General features: G+C 34.5%; 1 protein-coding gene across 4 annotated transcripts in view; it reads left to right on the plus strand.

The window, feature by feature from the left end:
- The window catches only part of RPGRIP1L (RPGRIP1 like), a 66,643-nt gene that overhangs the window by 25,393 nt on the left and 20,150 nt on the right, over positions 1–21,100 (plus strand). The window contains exons 10-22 of one of the 4 annotated variants that reach the window (XM_010201051.2): positions 302–441; positions 3,224–3,330; positions 3,936–3,986; positions 5,565–5,744; positions 6,365–6,482; positions 7,354–7,806; positions 8,269–8,420; positions 10,614–10,980; positions 12,441–12,655; positions 13,805–13,888; positions 15,523–15,594; positions 16,849–17,026; positions 18,063–18,157. In XM_010201051.2, coding sequence (XP_010199353.2) covers positions 302–441; positions 3,224–3,330; positions 3,936–3,986; positions 5,565–5,744; positions 6,365–6,482; positions 7,354–7,806; positions 8,269–8,420; positions 10,614–10,980; positions 12,441–12,655; positions 13,805–13,888; positions 15,523–15,594; positions 16,849–17,026; positions 18,063–18,157 — 2,212 coding nt within the window. Of the gene's footprint in view, positions 1–301; positions 442–3,223; positions 3,331–3,935; positions 3,987–5,564; positions 5,745–6,364; positions 6,483–7,353; positions 7,807–8,268; positions 8,421–10,613; positions 10,981–12,440; positions 12,656–13,804; positions 13,889–15,522; positions 15,595–16,848; positions 17,027–18,062; positions 18,158–21,100 lie in introns of those variants that run through there. The other 3 variants (XM_062007641.1, XR_009819743.1, XM_062007642.1) reach the window with 3 other exon arrangements.

Consider the following 21,100-nt stretch of genomic DNA (forward strand, 5'->3'; position numbering starts at 1 on the left):
TCTGGGTTATGCATCTGAATTCCTTTTCTAGTCCCACAAGTGTTGAACACTGCCAATTTTTCTGACTTTGGAGCTCTAAATTAAGGCCAGTTTCTTTGCTCATCCCACAAACTCTTTCATGATTTTTAACCGCAGCCTGAGAAAGGCGCCTTGGTTTCAACAGCAGCAGACCAGCATATGTTTACTTAATTCCTAAGACATGATGACAGTGGTCTCTGTGCCACTAAAAGCTTTTTTCTTTATTATTTTCTGTTGAAGCTGATCTCTAAAAGTTTTTCATATGCCACATGTTTTATTACAGTATCTTCAGTATGACCCATGAACATCAATGGAAATTAAAGGTACAGCAACTGAAAATGCAAATTGCTGAACTAGAGACTACTGTCGGAACTGATTTAGCAGAGAAAAGTGAAATCCTCAAGGAGATCAAAATAGAAAGAGGTATGTTTCTAAAATAATTTTCTCATAATGTGAGATTCTTCTGTGTTGGAATTCAGGTATATTGCCCAGAAAGGTGTAGTTTCGGTTATTTTTTATTTCAGAGCTGCTTTTTAAGTGTACATTTGAACTATACAGTTATGATTTCATATCTGTTATTCTCATACTGTAGGACAATCTCTCTGTGAGTTTTTTTTAAGACCTTTTTTATCTCAATACTGTTATATACTGTGGCAACATAAGGTTTACAAAACAAGAGCACAGGCAGGAAGTAAACTAAAACAGCAGTGTGCCCAGGTGGCCAAGAAGGCCAATGGCGTCCTGGCTTGTATCAGAAATAGTGTGGCCAGCAGGACCAAGTCATTATGAGTAATTCTTCGTATGATTATGGATTAAGTTCAGCACATACTTACCATTAAGATTCTGAGTAGCTCTACTGACTTCAAATACCAGATTAAATATTTAAACATTTTATTTGACCTCAGCAAATGTTTGCAGAATTAGCCTTAAGTGATGCTAAAATGAATATAAGGCCTTAGGCTGTAACAATATGAAGTTATGACATATTGACAGAAGCAGTTGGGTAATGACATTGATTATGCAAAGAAAAACTTTATATTAAAAGCACGAAAATATTATAAGCCATACTATTATTTGCTGAAGTTGAATGTGGAAAATCAAGCAACACCTTCCATCTTCTATCTTATGGATATTAAGTGGCAAGTCTTTACTACCTTCTTCAGTTGCAGCTTTTGGGTTACATTAGAGGGAAGGAAGCAGCCAACATGCATGATCAACCCTGATCCAAGTGTACTCTAATCAATGCTGATGGTATTACAAGTCGAAACAACTAGTCAAAATTTAAGTAGCTCCTGATGAAAAACGGTATAGTTATATGGGAAAACTGAATGGCAGGACCCTACTTGTCACTTCTGTTCCATAAAGGCTGTTGCAGAAGTATTCCCTTTTCTCCTGCCTCTTTCCTGCATGTCTTTCATTTCTCTCTTTGGCTGGGATTATAGAAACAGAGGCTGTTAAGAATCTGCAGAGGCAACACGAACAGTGCTAAGGCAGACTGAGCTGTGCTGACCTATTTTGGTTCAACAAGTTGTTTAAATTGCCTCAATTTGAACAAAAGCTAGTTTCTTTTCTATATAGCATTTGCAGATGTGAAGTTAACTTTTTATGCAGCACATATGAATGAAAATTAAAAATGTGTACAAAAACATCACAGGGGCTCGTGTTAGAAAGGGTGGACTGAGCTTGCTGCTTGTGCCATGACAGTGAGATAGAAGTGCTTGAAGACTATGTTATCTCCTTATCACTGGAAAATATGCCAGTTCAGGTCTCAATTCATATTGAAGGGAAAAGAAACAACATCAACATGAGGAGCCCTTTTTCTTCATGGGAGACCTCCCAACAGATGTAGTACTTTCAGATATATTGTTTGGAAGAATCCAGAAGGCTCACTTGCTGCTAAGTATTTCACTGCCTTCTCTGCCCTTTCACAAGGCTTGTTTTAATTGTTCTCTTATTTGCCTTCTAGTTTTTAGACCTCGGTGTTTCTAATTATAGTTTCTCCTCAATTGCACAAATGGATTACATTTTCCTCATAACTGCAGAGAATTAAAACCTTACAGGGGATTATGTTCTTCAATTGAAAGTGACTCTTGTGGACTCCCAACACACGTATGACTCAGGCTACTGTGTGTAGGAGAAATGGCATTACAGATGATACACTTTCAGTTATGATTTAATACATAAACTCAGCAAAATAAAAGCTAACCTGATGTCAATTTTTGAAACATTTCAAAACCCTCGAGACTGGCATCTCAGCCACCTGTTTCCTGTTGAGTTCAAGCCTCTAAACTGAAAAGCTATTCTGTGAAAATAGCTACGTTGTGCATCGTGCCCTGAGGGTCAACAGAAAAGATTCTAGCATGAATAAGATGTTGTGAACTATTTTGTTGAAAGTAGTAGAATATATTCTCAGCTAAGTAGGTAATGTTTTACCAATCAACTCCCATGGGTGCAAATGGGAATTGTGAAGGCTAATACTTACATGTGAGGTTGACAGTTAATGTTTATGTCATTCTGACCTAAAATATGAATTCATAGTATTGAAGTACATGTTATGATAATATAACTGTGAGATCTGCAAAAATATGTGGAAAAAAAATGGAGAGAAAACATTGTTATCGAGAGAATAAGGAGTTTGGACAGAGCAAGAGAATGGAAAGAGTACTTTTGTTCTCTAAAATCCTCAATGATTTTGAGAAAAACCTGCTTTTAAAACTTGAGTGAGAGAAGGTGTGTTTTTCGTACCTTATTGAAAAAAATCATTGTGGATGTAGCTATGCATTAGTGGGTATTTGTGCAAAGTCTAAGTAACCTTCTACTGATAAGTTTAATAGTGTTTGGTTGTTAGCCATATTGAGACTGACAGTTTTATATCCTCTCTGTTCCCCTGCCTCCTTCCAAACCAGAAAACTGTACTTAGTTGAGCATATCTTTGGGCATATACACCAAGTATAGATTTTTGAGGCTGTAAATTTCCTTTTAATGAAGACAAGAGTGTTTTGCTCTTCTTAACTCATACAACAGTGCCAGAGGAGTAATTTTCTCTCCTTCTGTTTGTTAATACCAAAGATTTCCTTATACAAAAGAAATCAGCTTCTACATTTAAAATGAAATTTCCATGCATAAGTCAATGTGAAAAAGCAGGTTAAAGTTTTTGTAATTATATTGAATTAAATAGAATATTTTACTTATTTTCTATGTTAAGACCAAAAGGAAAAGCTGATGCAAGAGAACAAAGACCTGCAATCACGCTACCTGGAACATAAGCAACAACTAGATGAACTGAAAAATCGTCTGAAGCTTTTGCCCAAGGTGAAATCTATTTCTGTTTAGAATATGAGCAAAAGAGTCTGGAGAAGAGGAGATTGAGCGGAAATCTTATTAACATTTATAAATATCTAAAGGGTGGGTGTCAGGAGGTTGGGACATCCCTTTCTTCTATAGTAGATAGTAACAGGACAAAGGGTAATGGGATGAAGCTGGAACACAAAAAGTTCCACTTAAATATAAGAAAAAACTATTTTCCTGTGAGGGTGAGGGAGCCCTGGCACAGGCTGCACAGAGGGGTTGTGGAGGCTCCTTCCTTGGAGGTCTTCAAGACCCACCTGAACATGTTCCTATGCAACCTGATCTAGGTGAACCTGCTTCTGCAGGGGGGTTGGACTAGATGATCTCTAAAGGTCCTTTCTAACCCCTACCATTCTATGAAAAAAAAGTCATTGCCTGTTTTATGCATAGTGCAGATAGTAAAAGAATAAAATGCTTGATGGTAAAAGAATAAAGAAAATAACAGTATTTGTTCATGATATCAAGCAAAATGTCATATCTAGTGAGAACACATCTTCTTGTTCCAGATATATTCTTTCAGTCCTCATTCACATCAGATAACACCTTTTCATTAAATATTTCTGTTTCAGGAAAGTGATATTGATGCATCAGAACTCAGCAAAGCCCTCTTGCTTGTACAGGTAACATATAAAGAATGAGCTTATGGCTATTGGAGCTAAGTGATTTTTAAGATCACTTCCAACCCAAACCATTCTGTGATTCCATGCATTTTGCATTTTTGAAGCAGAAGGGAAGATGAAAAAATTGCCAGGATGATTATGCAGATAATTCATTGTTGGGGCCTGGGCTATAATGAACGTTATGGAGTTAGACAAAGACGGAGAAAGTCAGCAGTTCATCTTTGACTCGCCTTTGGGAGCAGAAAAAGAAAAGAAAAGAATGCTTATGTGACAGCAAGCTTGAGCAGAGAGGAAACCAAAACTACAGACTGTAACAGAGACAAGATCAAAACAAGAAGACAGGATAGAGCATTAAATTAAGCATTGTTGGAAGATAGAATAGAGCATTCAGTTAAGCATTGTGTGATCACATGTAGGTGACTAACAAATTACAATACATGTAACTAACAATAGTGTAAAGTTAAGTAAAATGTAAGGTAAGCATAATCATAGTCTAGTGTGAGAGAAAACTAACTGAAGGCGAAATAGATGGAGTGATATTTTAAGCACAGTAAGGTTGATGTTTTAAATACAATAAGGATGGTGTTTTAACACAATGGGGTTGGTGTCTAAGTTGTTACAAAAATGAAACTTTGAAGCTTTATACATAGCACGTGATCCTTAGTATTAACTAATTGTCATGAATTGTAGCACGTACACAGCATTTGGAAAAAGTATATAAGTGATGATTATGTGACAATAAATTTGGAGTCAATGCACATCATATTGGTGTCTGGTCGCTCCCGTCTTACATAATGAAGAAGAACTCCTGCAATTCATTACAACATCAAAAGTAAATTAAACCAGATTCACAGGCATTTTTTTAAAAAAAACTTACTTTTTCCCTAGTTAAATGACTTACCACATCATCTTTTTCTTCCTATAACTTGGGAACATACTATAAGCTTGGAAGTTCTAAAATGCAATACAGTGATACCTACCAACTTCTCTTTGTTTATTAAAGCATAAGAGCAAAGATACCCAGCAAATTTTTTCTCTATTTTTTTGCCTTGCAGGCAAGTTATAATTTTATTGTTTATGGTGAAATTGCAAATGAATTGTGGATGAGGGTAGGAAATCAGTGAAAAAAAAGATATACGTGAAGTTTCCACTGTTCTAGTGATTTGCTTTTTATTTTCTTGAGCAAAATTTAGATTTAAACTCCAATATTAATAATAGAAGCTATGCAGACCTGATAAAGTAATTTGGATTTTGTACATTCACTAAAGCAAGATCAATAATTACATGAATGGCAAAGAGGGTTTTGTTTTCATTGGATAGAAAGGAGTGATTGTTTCCGAATTTCTCATATATTTTAATTGGTTCCTGATAATCACAAGATTACTGAATCCAATCCTGATATTTAGTGATCCACTTCATTCCAATTTTTTGTGCTGCCACATGCTTAAAATTTAAAAAGTTATGCTTAATGTCTTAGTGTTCTTCCAAAATTATATCCTACTGTTACATTTAACCAGGCACAAATACATCCAAATGTTTGCAAAAGTTTGTTCTAGTAATTTTTCAAATTCTCTCCAGGCTCGAAAGCAGCAGCAGAATGGGGACCTCATGGTTTTGGAGAAAGAAGAAGACCATACCTACAAAGATTTAGAACGCTCCATGCGTGAGCTGCAATTAACACATGTGGAAACAGTACAAGAACTTGAAAAGACAAGGAATATGTTAATTGTGCAGCACAAAATTAACAAAGATTACCAGGTATTAAACTGTGCTCAAAGTGGAAAATAACCTCATAGTAATGTTTTAACATTTATTGCGCTGGAACTTACCATAATAAACACTGACAAATGCAGACAACAATGCCAGTCTGTGTATAGGTAACCTAACCATAAGATTTACTAGTGTTGAAGGTATTATTTAAAAAGTGTGAGATGCAGATGACTATAACTTTAGTCTCTGATCAGAGCACTCAAACCATGCCTGCTTAGGATTAACTCTGAGCTCTTATCAGGTCCTCACAGGAAACATAATAAGTGTACTTATTTAGTAAGCTTCCTTTTCCACAAAACTCTGCTTTTACTCTCTTGTACTGGATTATTACAGATCATACTTTGTCATTTTATTCAATTAATCTAAGTTTAAAATAACAAAATCCTTAAAGAAACTATTAGGAGCATGTTCTGAAAGAGTAGCTAGTCTGTTAATAATATTTTCAGACTTTGCTGAAATTCAAACTGTTTACTGTATTGATAAAAATTGTTCCTATTTTTGTGTTCTCTATTCTTTCCTCATATGTAACTGTAATTTGTAGCCAAAAACATGTGCAGCATCAATGCAGAAAAGCCTCAAATGTCCTTTTAACGTACAATTTTTTTCAGACTGAAGTGGAAGTAGTGACACAGAAGATGGAAAGTCTACAGAGAGATTATGAGTTAAAACTGAAACAATATGTCCATCTTCTTGACATTAGAGCTGCACGCATCAGAAAACTAGAAGGTATCTTTAAAATATATGCTCCTCTAATCTATATTTTTTCTTTTATCTCTTGCAAATGACTGTTGTAAATTTGTTCTTCAGTTGAAACACTTTTTCATTCCTAAAATTAGTAGAAAGGTCGTTTCTTTCATGGAAAATTATCTGTGTTCTGTTTCATTGACTTAAATGATAAAGTTATTAAACAAAGTTCAACAAAGCAATTTATGCTGCAGCTATTGCTGAGTAAGAATAAAGCTACCTAACTTAGATTTTCTTATTACTTTTTTAAAAAACAAATCATACATTTATGGTCCTGACAATTTTCATGTTTATTTCCAAGTTGCACCCCGGTGGATGACAATTTCTGTCCTAATTCTGTAAGCGTGTATTTTGATTTTTTTCACCATTTACTATCAGTGAGGGCAGGAAATCTGTAGAGGTCTTTGCTGATAGTTCTGTCCACTCAAGATATTACAGAGATTAAAAGTCTGATGTATTTTTTCTTTCCTTTGCAAATTTAGTTCACCCTTAAAAATATGTATCTCAACTTTCTGCTACATTTACATAGTGATACTTAATTTGATGATAGCATAAGACTTCTGAATTTTTGCCTGTTAACTCCCTTGTAATCTGTTTTTAGTTATTAGGAGACTGTGTCTATTTTTTGCATATATTGAAGCAGCTCCATTGTGGAGGTATTGTTGATTTGTTGTGCTAAATGGGCATTAGATGCTTGGTTTTAAAATGTGGAATTTCTTTTTTGGTAACACTTTTAGCAAAGTAACATTGTTCATGTAATTTAATTACTTTTTCCCCCTCTCTGCTCGGTCATTAATGATATTTGTTTTTTAAACAAGATGATCATATTGTGACTCTATTTTATTTGTTGCAGCCCAACTAAGAGATATTGTTTACGGTACAATACCACATAAATCCAAACAAGAAACATTGCCAGGTGATCCAGTGGATGAATTTGATGAGAGATTGCACTTAAAGAGAGGAGAGAATCTTTTCGAAATTCATATCAGCAAAGTGATCTTCTCTTCTGGAGCTATTCAGTCTTTTGGTGACCTGGAACCTGCAACTTTTTGTACTTACGCATTCTATGACTTTGACCTGCAGATAACCCCGGTCATTCATGGGCATACCCCATCATATGACTTCACTTCTCAGTATCTTGTGCTGGCTGATGACTGCTTCTTGCATTACATACAGCAAAACAGTATGACACTTCAAGTTCATCAAGCATATGGCACAGATTATGAAACAGTTGCTTCATGTCAACTCAGGTTTCATGAAATCTTGGAAAACAGTGGGAAGATCTATAGCACAGCAAATTTAGTTGGTAATTATCATCAAGTATTCTCTCTGATGCGGTGTTGCAACAATTAAGTGACATGTATGTAGCCAGCAATGAATTTGTGTATGACTATTTCAAAAGGAAAAAAAAAGGTTTCCACAGCAGCATATTTCCTGTTGGGTGTGCAGCATGTTCACGTGAGTCTACCAACAGTTGTGGGAAAGCTCTGACAGGTGCAATTTTGTCCATAATGGCTGAGGACATATGGCATTAGTATAGTCATCCTGAAGAATTGGACATACTGCAAATGGCATTGGAGATATGTTTGGAGCCAGAGGAGTCATTTCTGTTTCTAACATGAACTGCACATATCATGTCACAAAAATTGTGATAGCATAGTCACAAGATAGCTAATATTTGACTTGTAGCACTTCCTAGCTTTTTTGGCTTAAGTGCTTGAACCTTGAAAACAGAATGAATGCAATCCTGTGTGTATTTATTCCTTAGGAGTCAAAGAAAACATTCAAAATTTTGGTACTATAGAATACTGGATCAGGTTACGAGTTCCTATGGATCAAGCTATTCTTCTCTACAAAGAGAGATCAAAGGCTCTAGGATATATGACATCCAATTTTAGGGAACGTGGACAGCCATCCCAGGTACGTTTGGGTTTGTACTTCATAGTTTTGAAAGAATAAACTGTTCAAAACTACATTTTCACTTGAAGTAGTTCATTTCAAGTCTTGATCTGTTCAAGGGTAAGATAAAGGTTCTTGAACTGGAAAATATTTTTAGCAGTTGAATGCCATGTTTTTCTTATAAAGCTATGAAGAGGCCAGTTGAGTTACAGCATTCCTGAGGAGACACTCTTAAACTGTAGTTATTTGTTTTTATTGAAATTGCCACTAGAGTATTGGAAAATACTGTATTTCATTTTCTTAACCTACAAGTGCCCCATTTTGTTAACATTTTGTTCTGCTATAACATTAATGAATGTTAAACCAACAAGGTGTCAGTTTAGTACAACAGGTGAAGAAGTTGTTCAGAAAGGGCTCAAAGTTCTTAATGTTTGGATATTATGAGATTATTTCCTGGTTTTGGTTTGATTTGTTTTTTTAGCCGGATAACGAAGAGAATTTTGGTAATGTAATGTACTGTATGATCACGTTTAAATGAGGGTCACAGAAAAGCAAGGACTTACAGAGATCTTTAACAGCTGTTTAAGAAAGAAAAACAATCAGGTTGAAATTTATAAATTAAAACACTTTAGAGTTGCTAACAAGCAGTTTTTTTGTATCTATAGCTGTTTAAATTACTATCAGTCTGGAGAAACATTAATGTTTTCCATTATTCCATAATGTAAATATGTATTTTACTAAAATCTCAGTGGATTCTATGATGTAATATGTGAAGTATTTTTAGTGTATGTATTCTGTTAAAGTTTGGGGTAGGCGTTTTCAGAATAATTTTGTGTTTGATAATATTGTAACATTTACTTTAAGTCTGGTTTTCAAAAGAAACAAAGGTATTTTTCACTGTTACAAGATCTGGCCATTGTTAAATGCCAAATAATTTTTTTCTCTATTTTTGATTATGCTACTTCCAGCTGTGTTATCAGTCCAAACACAGCTGAAAGGTAAGGCATGTGGAACAGAGTGGTTTGAAGTAATTACTGTAAAATTGCACGTTCAAAAGAATGCATTCAGAATAAATCAGAAATAAACAATTCAGAAATAAAGAACAGTTTCTACAGAGCTATCTAAAACACTGCAGTTTTGAGAAGTGTTTCATGGCAGAAACTAAAGCTCATACAGCTATAGCAGATAGTTATGTCATGTTAAGGGTCCTGTTGATCTTCAGCTGCAAAAGTAGCCTTAGTTGGACATTCCACATATTTAAGCTTTCAGTCTTTAAACATACATATAAAATTCCCTGTCCTGTATAGTGGCAGAAATCAAGGAAATGTGAACTGTACATAAAACTACTATATTTTTTTTTTCCCAATTCTGTTGTGTCTGGAAATAGTAGTCTTAAGTTTACACAGTAAGGGCTTTAATTGGTACATATTTCCCCACATACCAGAAGACAGAATTCTGGGTTCCACAGCAAGATAATTATATAGAATTAATGAAGAAAAGCTGTGATATATTACAGTAAAAAAATACAACCATTTGAGATCCATATAGATGAGGATTACTCATTTAAGGTAGTCATGTCACTTTTCTTATTATTCTTTAATTTTTGTTAAAATAAATGTCACAGTTTTCCAGCTCTGGGTTCAATGGTCTGTACAATCCACACTGAGGGGGAATTAAAACAATTTTTTATATAATTAAGATTTTAAATTTACTTTGAACATTTCTGATTTTTTGTAATTTATTTATGTGGGTAAAGGTTTTGGACGAAGAAAAAAGCCAGAAATCTGCAGAGCAATTTTAATTATTGAAGAGTACACATATAAACGGACTAAAGTTATAAAGATTTGTTGACACGGGATAGCTGTCAAGATCAGAATCCTCAGCTTTAAAGTGTCTCTAAATATGAATCACTCTTAAAACTATGATATTCACTGCTTTCTAGATAATCAAATGACAAGTAAATCATAAAACTTTAGAAGAATAAAGCAAACAATCACAGACCTGAAAGGACTAACCTTTCATTTCCTTATACCTACAACACAAGAGAGATGTCATTGAATTTATAGAACAAGTAATATTTTGACATATAAAATTAAACAGTAAGTGGAGTGTCATTGAAATAATCACTTTCATTTTGTTTATGTAATTCTTAGAGTTCACCAACACAAGAATTCTAATAGTTTTAATTTAACTTTTTCTTTTTTTCATTTAAAGGAGCAGATTCTCGGAGCTGCCCAAGTCAGCACTTCGACAGATGGCAATTTAAATGAACTTCACATTATAGTAAAATGCTGTAACAATCTACAGTCCAGCAAAAAACATCTTCAGCCAAGTCCTTATGTTGTCTACAAGTTCTTTGATTTTGTAGACCATGATACTCCCATCATTTCTAGCAGTAACAACCCACAAATAGATGACCATATGTGTTTCCAAGTGCCAATGAATGTGGATTTAGACCGATACCTAAAATTGGAGTCCTTAACCTTTTACGTATTTGATGATGGTGAAACAGAAGAAGATGATTATATAGGGAAAGCCAGTGTGCCTCTTATTCCTTTAGCACACGGAAAATCTATCTCAGGTATGAATTAGACTGCTTTAAACTTAACAATATCTTCAGTTCCTGATTTATATCTCTTGAAATCTGTTTGAGAACTAACAAAAACTAGAGAAACCTCATTCAGAGCTATAGGCTTGGGGAATAGTGTCTGGAAAGATGCCCAGCAGAAAAGGACATGAGGATGTTGATCAACAGACAGCTGAATATGAGCCCAAGTGTGCCCAGGTGACCAAGAAGGCCAATAGCATCCTGGCTTGTTTTGGGAATAGTGTTGTCATCAGGACTAGGGAACTGATTATGCCCCTGGACTTGGCACTGATGAGGCTTCACCTCAAAGAATGTGTTCAGATTTGGGCTTCTAACTGCAAGTTGTACTTTGAGGAGCTTAAACGTGTCCAGAGAAGGGCAATGAAGTTGCTGAAGGGTCTAGAGAACAAGTCTGATGAGGAGCAGCTGAGGGTTTAACCTGGAGAAAAGGAGGTTGATGGGAGACATTCCTTTCCTCACCTCCCTGAAAGGAGGTTGTGAGTGTCAGTCTAATTTCCCAAGTAATAAGTGATAGAACAACGGGAAACAACCTCTAATTGTTCCAGGGAAGCTTTAGGTTGGATATGAGGAAAAATTTCTTCACCAAAAGGGTTTTCAATCATTGGAACAGACTGCCCAGGGAAGTAGTTAAGTCACAGTCCCTGGAGGTATTTAAAACGTGTAGATGTGGTTTTTAGAGACATGGTTTGGTGGTGGACTTGACAGTGCTGTGCTTACAGTTGGGCTTGGTGATCTTAAAGGTCTTTTCCAACTTGAATGATTCAGAGTCTAAATGCTTTTATCATTTATCTACTGTTCTTGTCTGACAGAGTTTTAAACTCTAGTGAAAGAAACTTTGCATCTCAGTGTTATTTAAGACATGACTCGTGAAAAGTCTGTATCAGAAGTTTGAAACTGAGGAATGATTTCTTTTAATATAAACATCAAACTTCAAACATTAGATAAAGGAAAAACCAAGGGAAAGAGTATCTCTTTTGTTTACTAAGATAGTACTAATGGAGCGTTCCAGCATTTTAAAGTGGTGTTTGTTTCTATGATATCCATCAACTGCAATGAATATGAACAGGTTTAGCAGCTCACAGATTTTTTAAACCCTTGTCTTTAACAAAAATTAGTATTAGCAAAACTTGGAAATGTTGAACTGTTTTAGCTAAATCTTTTGAAAGATGTCAATAATAATTATCTTGGTATTGGATTACCTGAGTAACCTCCAAGACCTCTTTGAACACACAGAGTAATCTGATCTTGATTTTTAATGTCCACAGTGTTATATTGGAAAAACAATATTTTGACACTATTTAGCTTCTAAAATGAAGGTTATTAAGTTACCTAATTCCTGAATCCCATGCAGTTGTTCATTCTGTATTCTTGTGTATGTATAGAATAAGATCATTCTTAAGTCTAAATAGACAAGACGTGCATTTTGCTTTCAGGTATTTTTGAACTAACAGATTCTCAAAAACGTGCTACTGGTACCATCACAGTTGACTTAAAATGGAAGTTTGTTTACCTACCACCAAGTAGATCAACAATGGCAGCAGACTTAGGGAATTACATTAAAAATGAGAAAGCAATGGCAACTGAATTACTATCAGAGGATAATAGGCAAACTGCAACCCTCACTCCTCCTTTCATTTCATCAGTGACAGTAAGTAATTGTATAAACTTAAGTTAAGAGATATAAAAGACCTATTACAGCAGGTCATTTAGTTCTTCCCTGGTGACCAGGATTTGTCCTTCCTGTAAAATAATGCATGGTACAAATACTTCAGATATCCACCATCTTTGACTTCCTATAGGATGTGAAATTATTCTTCTGTCCAAAACTTTTAAGTTTTTTATAATGGTAGATAAGTGATTGGCGAAGGAGTGGGGAGAGAAGGAAGGAGAAACAGTAAACATTAGATGTCTTCACTATTAATCTAGTGCTTACTCTTCTGATGTAGATGGCCTACATAAAATGTAGTCACATGCATGTGCAACTTCAGGGCTATGGTTGAAATTTATGAAATCAGCTGTTGTTTCTGTGCTATCTTAGAAACTCAGACAGAACTCAGTCAGGTGGGCCAAAAGAATTCACAAGCAACCAGACCCAATCCATATGGAGAGATACTCTTGTTATTCTGATGCCTGGAGCATGGTGCCGAGATACTCATTAGGTTCTTAAAAATCACTCATAAATTAAAAGCAGTGTAAGGAATGTGGTCATATATATAAATCAGGAGAAAGTGAGGATAAGTTCTGCCTCTTTCAAAAGAGTGAAGCATAAAGAGTAATAAATCACTTTTTCTTTAGGATTTTTTTTTCTTATATTATAGCATCACGACAGAAATATTTCTGGATCTTTTTGTTAATTAGACATCTATTACCAGTCTCTTGACTTTCTGTGTTAAATTTCACCAAAGGGAGTGGCATGAGGAAAGGTGTGAAAGATATGGTAAGCCTACAGAACAAGAAAAGAAATGAAGTGGTTCATAAATGGCAATAGCAAATCATTCTGCCACATATATGATGCCACTGACAGCAGTCCTACAGTTGTTTCTCACCTGAAACAACACCTCACACTGTTTTCCATAGATGTTCTGTAGAGCTTTATATCCTTTTGTGGCTTGATTCTGAAAGGTATCTCCATGTCGAGGGGCAATTGCTTATTCAAACTTCTACATCAGCTTCTTGTTTAGAAATGAATTTAGTGTGGTTAGATTTGGCTTTGAGAAAAACTAGAGTCTCTCAAGTAAAATAAGGTAGTAATAGTATAGTAATAAATGATCTTCAACTATATTTGCTTTAATTACAGAGACCAATACCCAAGCCAAGGCAGCATGCAGCTCAAGCACCCAAGAAAGTATCTTTTCGGGATCTTAGTACAGTACAGACGGAAGTAAGTTTTAAGTACCTTGCTCACAAGTGTTGAAGCAAGAAAGGCTACTTATGTCTCAGTATGGACAATTTATAGGACTAATAATTGAGGACACTGAAGTTATTTTAGTATCAGAAGACTGAGGTGTCCTAGTCAATGAATGTGCTGCATATAGGTCAAGGGCCGAATACAGGAATATGTGTGACTCCCTCAGAATTGTTTGCTGTCCTCCACAGCTGACAAGCTTCAACTTTCATAGACTCGGGGCAGATTCTTACAGGACCAATCACCCGTCTCTATACGGTGTTTCTCAGCTCTCTGAGTTGTTAATGAACGAGTCTTTGTACCATGTACCATTGCACAGGCATATAAAAGGCTCTGCAGAAATCAGCTTGATCCAAACAGATCCTGAGTGTTGTTCTAATGAGAGAGACTATTTGACACAGTTCAGAGTCACCTCTTAAAAAAGGTTTATCACCTGAAATTGCACACACTGAAGATAATTACACTTCTGAACTTGGGATACACTATCGTGTGTACATCCTTCCCGACTCTAGGAGAGTCTGCATATAACTAACTCAACCATACCTGTTCTGTGGTGTACATTTTCATTTTGTCTTAAATAATCTGCTTTCAGAGCCCTGAGAATGGTCCATACTTATTCTTTTAATTAAATGCAGTAAGTTAAGGTAGGGTTTTTACAGCTAATTATAAAAGGTTATTAAAATTATTATTAGTTAATAATACTCTATTGCATTAATTAAAAGTTATGATCAGGGTTTTTTCATTTGTAAATGCTTCCATTGGATTTATTTTTTAAAACATTTACATTAGCTTTCAGTTCACTGATGATTCTACTATTGTTTAGTTTACCATGACTAGAACTTTGTTGGGAGCCATACAGTATAGGCTGGAAATAAGAATTAGTCTTTTGTATTTATTAACTGTAAAAATCTCTTGTATTAAGTTGGTGAAATCGAATCTTTTGAGAGCTTAGATATGGAAAACTGAAGTGTTACCCATATAGTTACATACACAATGTATCTTCATCTGTTCAAACAGTAACTTCTCAGAGTTTAACAATTTTTCACAAAGTAGAATTTTCTAAGGGAGGAAAATACTTGATCTCTGTTAGAACACAGAACATCATTATTGGGTGGGCAGCTCCTCTAGCTGTTTAAAAATCCAAGTCTCACTGTCTGGTTAGAGACAAAAGTACTGTTAGAAATAAATAATGAAGCAACTGGGGCTTCTATAATGTCAAAATCTTGTGGTGTCTATGCAGGAGAATTAGAAGTTCAACATATTAAAACTGTGCAGGAACAACTGTCTCATTTTCCTGTTCATTTTCTGAATAGCAGAGAATCTAGTTCTTGGATATTGATGTGCCAAAGCAAATAGTTGGATTTTTTTCTGAAAAGGAGACTCATTAAAAAGTGGGATGAGTGGTTTGACTCATCTAAACTATTTGTAAGAATTGTCCAGCCTCATAGGTAGAAGGTATAGAAGAGGACAGAAAAAGTAATGCTAATGCAGAAAAGCAATGGAGGACAGAATTTCCTGTCCAAATGCTTCTGCACAGGTAAATTTATATCTGCTTTTGTGTATTGTCTACTGCATATTAAAGACTTTTCTATATTTTACCTATAACTTAGGGCTCTGCTGTTGAAAGTAACAGGGAACCTTCACAGACAATGAAGGCTTCAAGATTTCCAAGGGTTTCAGAGGTATGAGGTTGTTCAGATTGTGTGCGGGTTTTTTTTATCATGTACATTTCATTTCCATGTGTATGTTATTTCTTCTGAGTCATGCATCAAAATCAAACTACAGAAAAGTAAGATCTTAAAAATTTCTCTGAAATATGAAAAGAGTGATTCCTTGTGATAAGTCTTCTTTTATTTGGCCACTAGGGAAGAATATGTCTACTTATTTTCTTTTGTTTGGATGAAGTTTATTTTGTCTTTCTTCTGAAAATAACTGTTATATAGCAAAGGGAAATGAAGAAGAAATGGAGTAACTTTGGAATATTGCTAAATGTGTAGCATTCTAAAGAGAAGACAAGTATTAAATATTCTAATTTGTAATGGTCTAGTTGATTGTGAAAGTTAAGTTGTGCCAGACTGTCAAACTATAGTTTCTAGTGGTATGACAAAACATTTAATCACTGACTCTTATCTTTCTTTAAAGCTTATCTGGGGCTTTCATTGAGAAGTTAAATCTCTCACCACATCAAGTGATATTAGTCAAGTAGAATAATCAAAAGTATTCTCTCTGAAAATTTTATCCACACAATGCAACTCTGTCACTGAAGGAATTAAAAAGATATCTAAACGCTGTCTAAAACACAGTGGTTAAAATACATCATCTATTCCAAGGTGGAGCATCACAGAGATAAAGTCAGTTTTCTGTGACTGATAACTTCAAGTATAACCTTTATTTATAAAATAAGGCTCTAAATCTTTGTTAACGTTGTTTGGCTTTGTGTGGCTCTGAATGTGTTAGAACAGAAATAACTGTTCAGGTCCAGTTTTAGAAAACATAGATTTTCTGTGGACAGCTGAAAGTTAAGTCATGGATTCTGAGGGTAGGAGGTGAGGCAACAGTTTCTCCATGGAAAAAAGTCTTAAAGGAAAGTTGTTCAATAATGAATAATGCACAGGTCTTCAGCAAATTTCCATGGAAGGTGCCATGTCTGTAATATTATATACATTGATGAGATATTATTCTATGTAATTGTACTCAAAGAGAAAGAAGATAATTCAATTACTTCAGAGTAAATTATCTACTAAAGATTTTTTACCTTAGATGTTTATATTTTGTAGCAAAGCTGATTATTTTGTATTATTTTGTTTGCTTTTGAAAAAGAAAGTATTTTATCACTTTTTTTTATGTGAGCCATAACCCTTCAAGTTTTGGACTTTAGTAACTTTCACTATTCAAGGAGTGTTGTAAACACTGTAAGTTTATCTATTTTTATATAGCTTGTGGCACCTGAGGTTAAACAAGAAAGTCTAGCAGATGATAAAATGAAGGAGATGACTGAAGAAATTCAACAAGAAAAAGACGACCACTCACATCTGTCAGAGGGGCAGTTGGCCAACCAGAGCTCAGTTACCTCTGGAGATGAGACAGAAATATCTGAAGAATTGGAACCAGAAGGTATAATTCTTTTTTATGAATAAATAACAGTATTTTAACAAATCTACACTTCTTTCCATTTTCTTAAGCTTTTCTTAATAGCAGTGGGAGCTGCCTTATTATGAGAAGCTTCATGACAGAAATGATATTCTGGTGTACTTTATAGCTGAAGCAGGGTGGTGGATATGGTGTTACTTTCTTCCCAAATGGAAACTGTGTCGTAATTGAATGCAAAAATCTGGTATCTGACCTAGATTCATAAAATATTAAATGAAACCTGGCTTCTATTTTAAATGTCTTTATATTCTCCCTTAGAACTATGCTACTCTAAAGACTATTTTAATGAATGTGCTGCTTTTGTCTGCAGATAACAGCCAATACTGATATCAGAAATCCTTTCAGACAGTGAGGAGAATACTATGTCTTATCACATCTGTGACATAAAGTTGTTAGAGGCAGATTTATATAAAGTTCATAAAAGCTGGGTCATCTTGTTCCACCTCTGAGCTTAAACTGTTTATCATTGAAATAAACCAACTCTATGATACCAAGTCTAAAGTAAAACACAAGCTGAACGCTGAAATTTTATGCTCAGTTGTTTACAGCTACTGCCTAAGAATTTATTAAAAAAATTAGAAAATCATAATGTTGAATCCCTATTGTGTTTATAAGTAATTTGCTCCAGATAAAGAAGACCTGAACATTCATGGTGTTAATCGTAATCATAGGAAATCCACAAATTTAGGCCATATTCTTATATAAAGCCAACTGTTGTTCCTTCTTCAGTTCATCACAGGACTTATATCATTCAACTCATCAACTTTCATCTGAGAAACATTACTATTATTTTAGCAAATCAGAAAAAAATAGTTCAGATGACTTGAAAGGTCATTGATTTGCTGCTGTTAATCTTCTACGAGAAAGCTAATATTTACCTGGCACGTATACTTTATTTATTAGAACAGCAAATATATTGCTATCGGGTTTCTCGGCAAGTCTCAGATTGACTATAAATACAGACGTTTTAACTACATTAATTACTTCATGTTTTTTTCAGATCAAAATGATAGGCAAGAAAATGATGCCATTGACTCAGTAGCTGACAGTGATGAATGTATTGTTTCAAGTCCAGCATGCAAGGATATTAAACAGGTGAGTCAGAGAATGACAATTTGTTAAATCTAAGAATAATATTTTAAGCCTAATATCCTTAAAGAGTAACTTTGTTATATCTAAGGTCAGATTCTAATTAGATTTTTAAAAAAGACATTTGTATATTTGAAATCTTGGCTTAATTATAGAATGCAGCATGTGAGAATTGTGATTGAATTTGTATTTTTTAAGATTAAAAATCACTGCCTTTTATCTTTTGAGATAAATATCCTGCTGGTAATCAAACACTGTAAATAAGACTTTAGATTTTTAGAGATCGTTATGCTAATTATCCTATAAATCTGAGTTGTATGCCAAACTGTTTAAGCTGTTTAAGATCATACTGTTTCTTTTTTGCATGTTGCAAATTAGACAGTTCATGGTTATTTCTTAGATATGTTGATCATAAAGGATATCTAACAGATTTTCCAGTACTTAGCTGTACCACTTGCTTCTTTCTCTTTTCTTCTTGTCTATGATGTATAATTAATCATAGATTACTTCATTTTGTTTCATTTCATTTACAACATTTATGAGCTTCACTTTGTCGGTATGAAATGCTTGTCCCCTTCTTTCCTTTCCAAAGCGGCGTAATTAGTGTTAGCATCTTTTTTAACAGGCTACATAAAGTTTAGTGGCTGGATTAAATCAAGTCATTAACATAATGTGCTATACAATTTGCCCCTATCTCTTTTCGTTTCCAGTACATCAAAGTGCCACAGAGTGCCAGTGTAATTGGGCCTTGCTAGCTTGTCAGGTTCAGTCAGGCTGATGGCTGCTGCTTTACTAAAAAGCTTCCAGGCATGATAATTAATAGAGAAAAGAAGTCTGAGAAATGTAAAAGTTTGGACAGTTCTCTATGAATATTTCATACATTTGAATAATCAGAAGTTAACATTATCAATTTGATGTATAATACATTGATTAAAAGCCTTGTTTCAGATCCTCAAAATAGACATCAAAACTAGCAATTTGCATTTCCTTTGGCATGGTCTTTACATTTGAAAAAAAAGATTTAAAAAAAAAATTCTCTTCCATCCCCTCCTCCCATTCACCCCCATGTCTGCACTTTATCCTTACAGGAGATAATACAGCATTTGACTATCACAATAGAATCTACTGCTGTCAGCTTCCAAGTTGTCTTAAAATGTGCCCATTAGGCAATAACTGGCAAAAACAGTTTATTTGGTGGTGGTCCTGTTTTTTTCCATAGGTATGTTTACATCTCTTGTTGCAGATACTTACACTAATAGCAGTTTGTTAAAAACCATCATTATCAGTTCCCTTCATTCAAGGTCTATTTAATTTCAACATTAAAGTATCTCTTAAACACCATTAAAAAGTGATATCAAGTGCTTGTGATTGTGCTGGTCAATGAAACATGTTTGTGCAAAGGTGAGAAGATACAACGAGTAAAGCTTATGTATAACAAAGCAACAAATAAATTTCCTTCTCTTATGCCTTCTTTGTACGGTTTCTTGAAGAGCACTTTTCCTCCTACAGGTTATCTGCATTCACTGAAGAAAAAAACAAAGAAGGATTTAGACATCTTGCAATTTTAAATATTGCTGCCTTTCTCTTTACAGTTATTTTCTGCAGGACTTGAATATTTTTGGTGTACTTCAGGGAGATTTTTGAATGCTGAATGCTCTATTAAATTGACGTGTTCTGTGAAAATCTAATACAACTTTAGAGAACTGAAATTTTAGGTTTTCATTATTACCTTATGTTTGTGAGTGGGCTTGATTCTACTGTGCAGAAATTCTAATCCTTTGTGTTCTCTTAGTCTTGTCTAGATCTAACCTTAGTTGCTTTGTGGTTTTCTTTTCTAAGAAATTGGGGAAGTAAAAGTGCTGCACCAGCGTATTTAATAAAACAAGAAATAAAATTCATGAAACAGAACTTATCAAAGTAAGATTAAAGTAACTTATTAAAGTTTTATAATCACTATTTTCAAAGACTACTGAGATTAAAAAAATGAGCCTTTGCAATTCTTCATTTTCAGGTGATTTGCTATTATAGTCACTATTAGATGGGAACTAAAGTAAAAGCAAGTTTGAAGAATCCAGGAAATATCAGTTGTCTTTTACCACTGATAACGTTTGAGATGACAGCAGTTTGGATAGGCATTACCCTGAAATGACGGATGTACGACTTCTAGTGCCTGTCAAATATACTTTGAAGCAATATTAGAAACATGTACTACAAGTCATTCTTCTTGATGGAAGAACTGAAAAAAGAGTGAGAAACAGTACCAAAAATCTTTAGACACCAGCTTTTAAAACAATTCAAAACAACAAAATCTTAAATCACTTAGTAACTGATTAGTTTTTAGGTAACCAAACTAATTAACAGTTTGTCTTTAAAAATGTAAGTTGAGCCACAGGCAAGTTGCAAAACCAAATATTTAAAACCATCACAACATCAGGAGAAACACAGAACAACTTTATTCTTCAGAAAGAGTGGGGAAGGGAAGCGTTCTGAAGGCAAGAAAGTATCTTTTCACATGGTCAGTAGTTGTGTTACGAGCAAAGTGCAAATGTGACTACGTTCAGATGTATAGTTGTCATGGTTGTAATGGGAAAGCTTCACATCCCTTTTGGAATTAATCTTTTCTAAAATGTTTGGCATTTTATACTGAATTAGAACTTGTCTTTTCAGAAAAAAAAGTCATTGCATTGATGTATATGTTATAGATTTGCATAGGAGAGACAATCTCTAATTGAAATGTCTCAAGCTGTAGCAAGTAATTCTTGCCTTTGAAGATATTAAAGATGAATTCATGCTCAGAATATGGTGAAATTCGACTCTACACTAGATAAAAAGACAGAAATCAGAAATGTATTCATTGTCTCAAATTGTTTTGTTTAGTGTGTTCTTTACTTCTAGACAGACCTGAAGGGATAGCATTCAGTCCTATTTTGGTGCTAACCTTGTGCTATT

Source organism: Colius striatus, chromosome 14, assembly GCF_028858725.1.
Source record: "Colius striatus isolate bColStr4 chromosome 14, bColStr4.1.hap1, whole genome shotgun sequence".
NCBI lineage: Eukaryota > Metazoa > Chordata > Aves > Coliiformes > Coliidae > Colius > Colius striatus.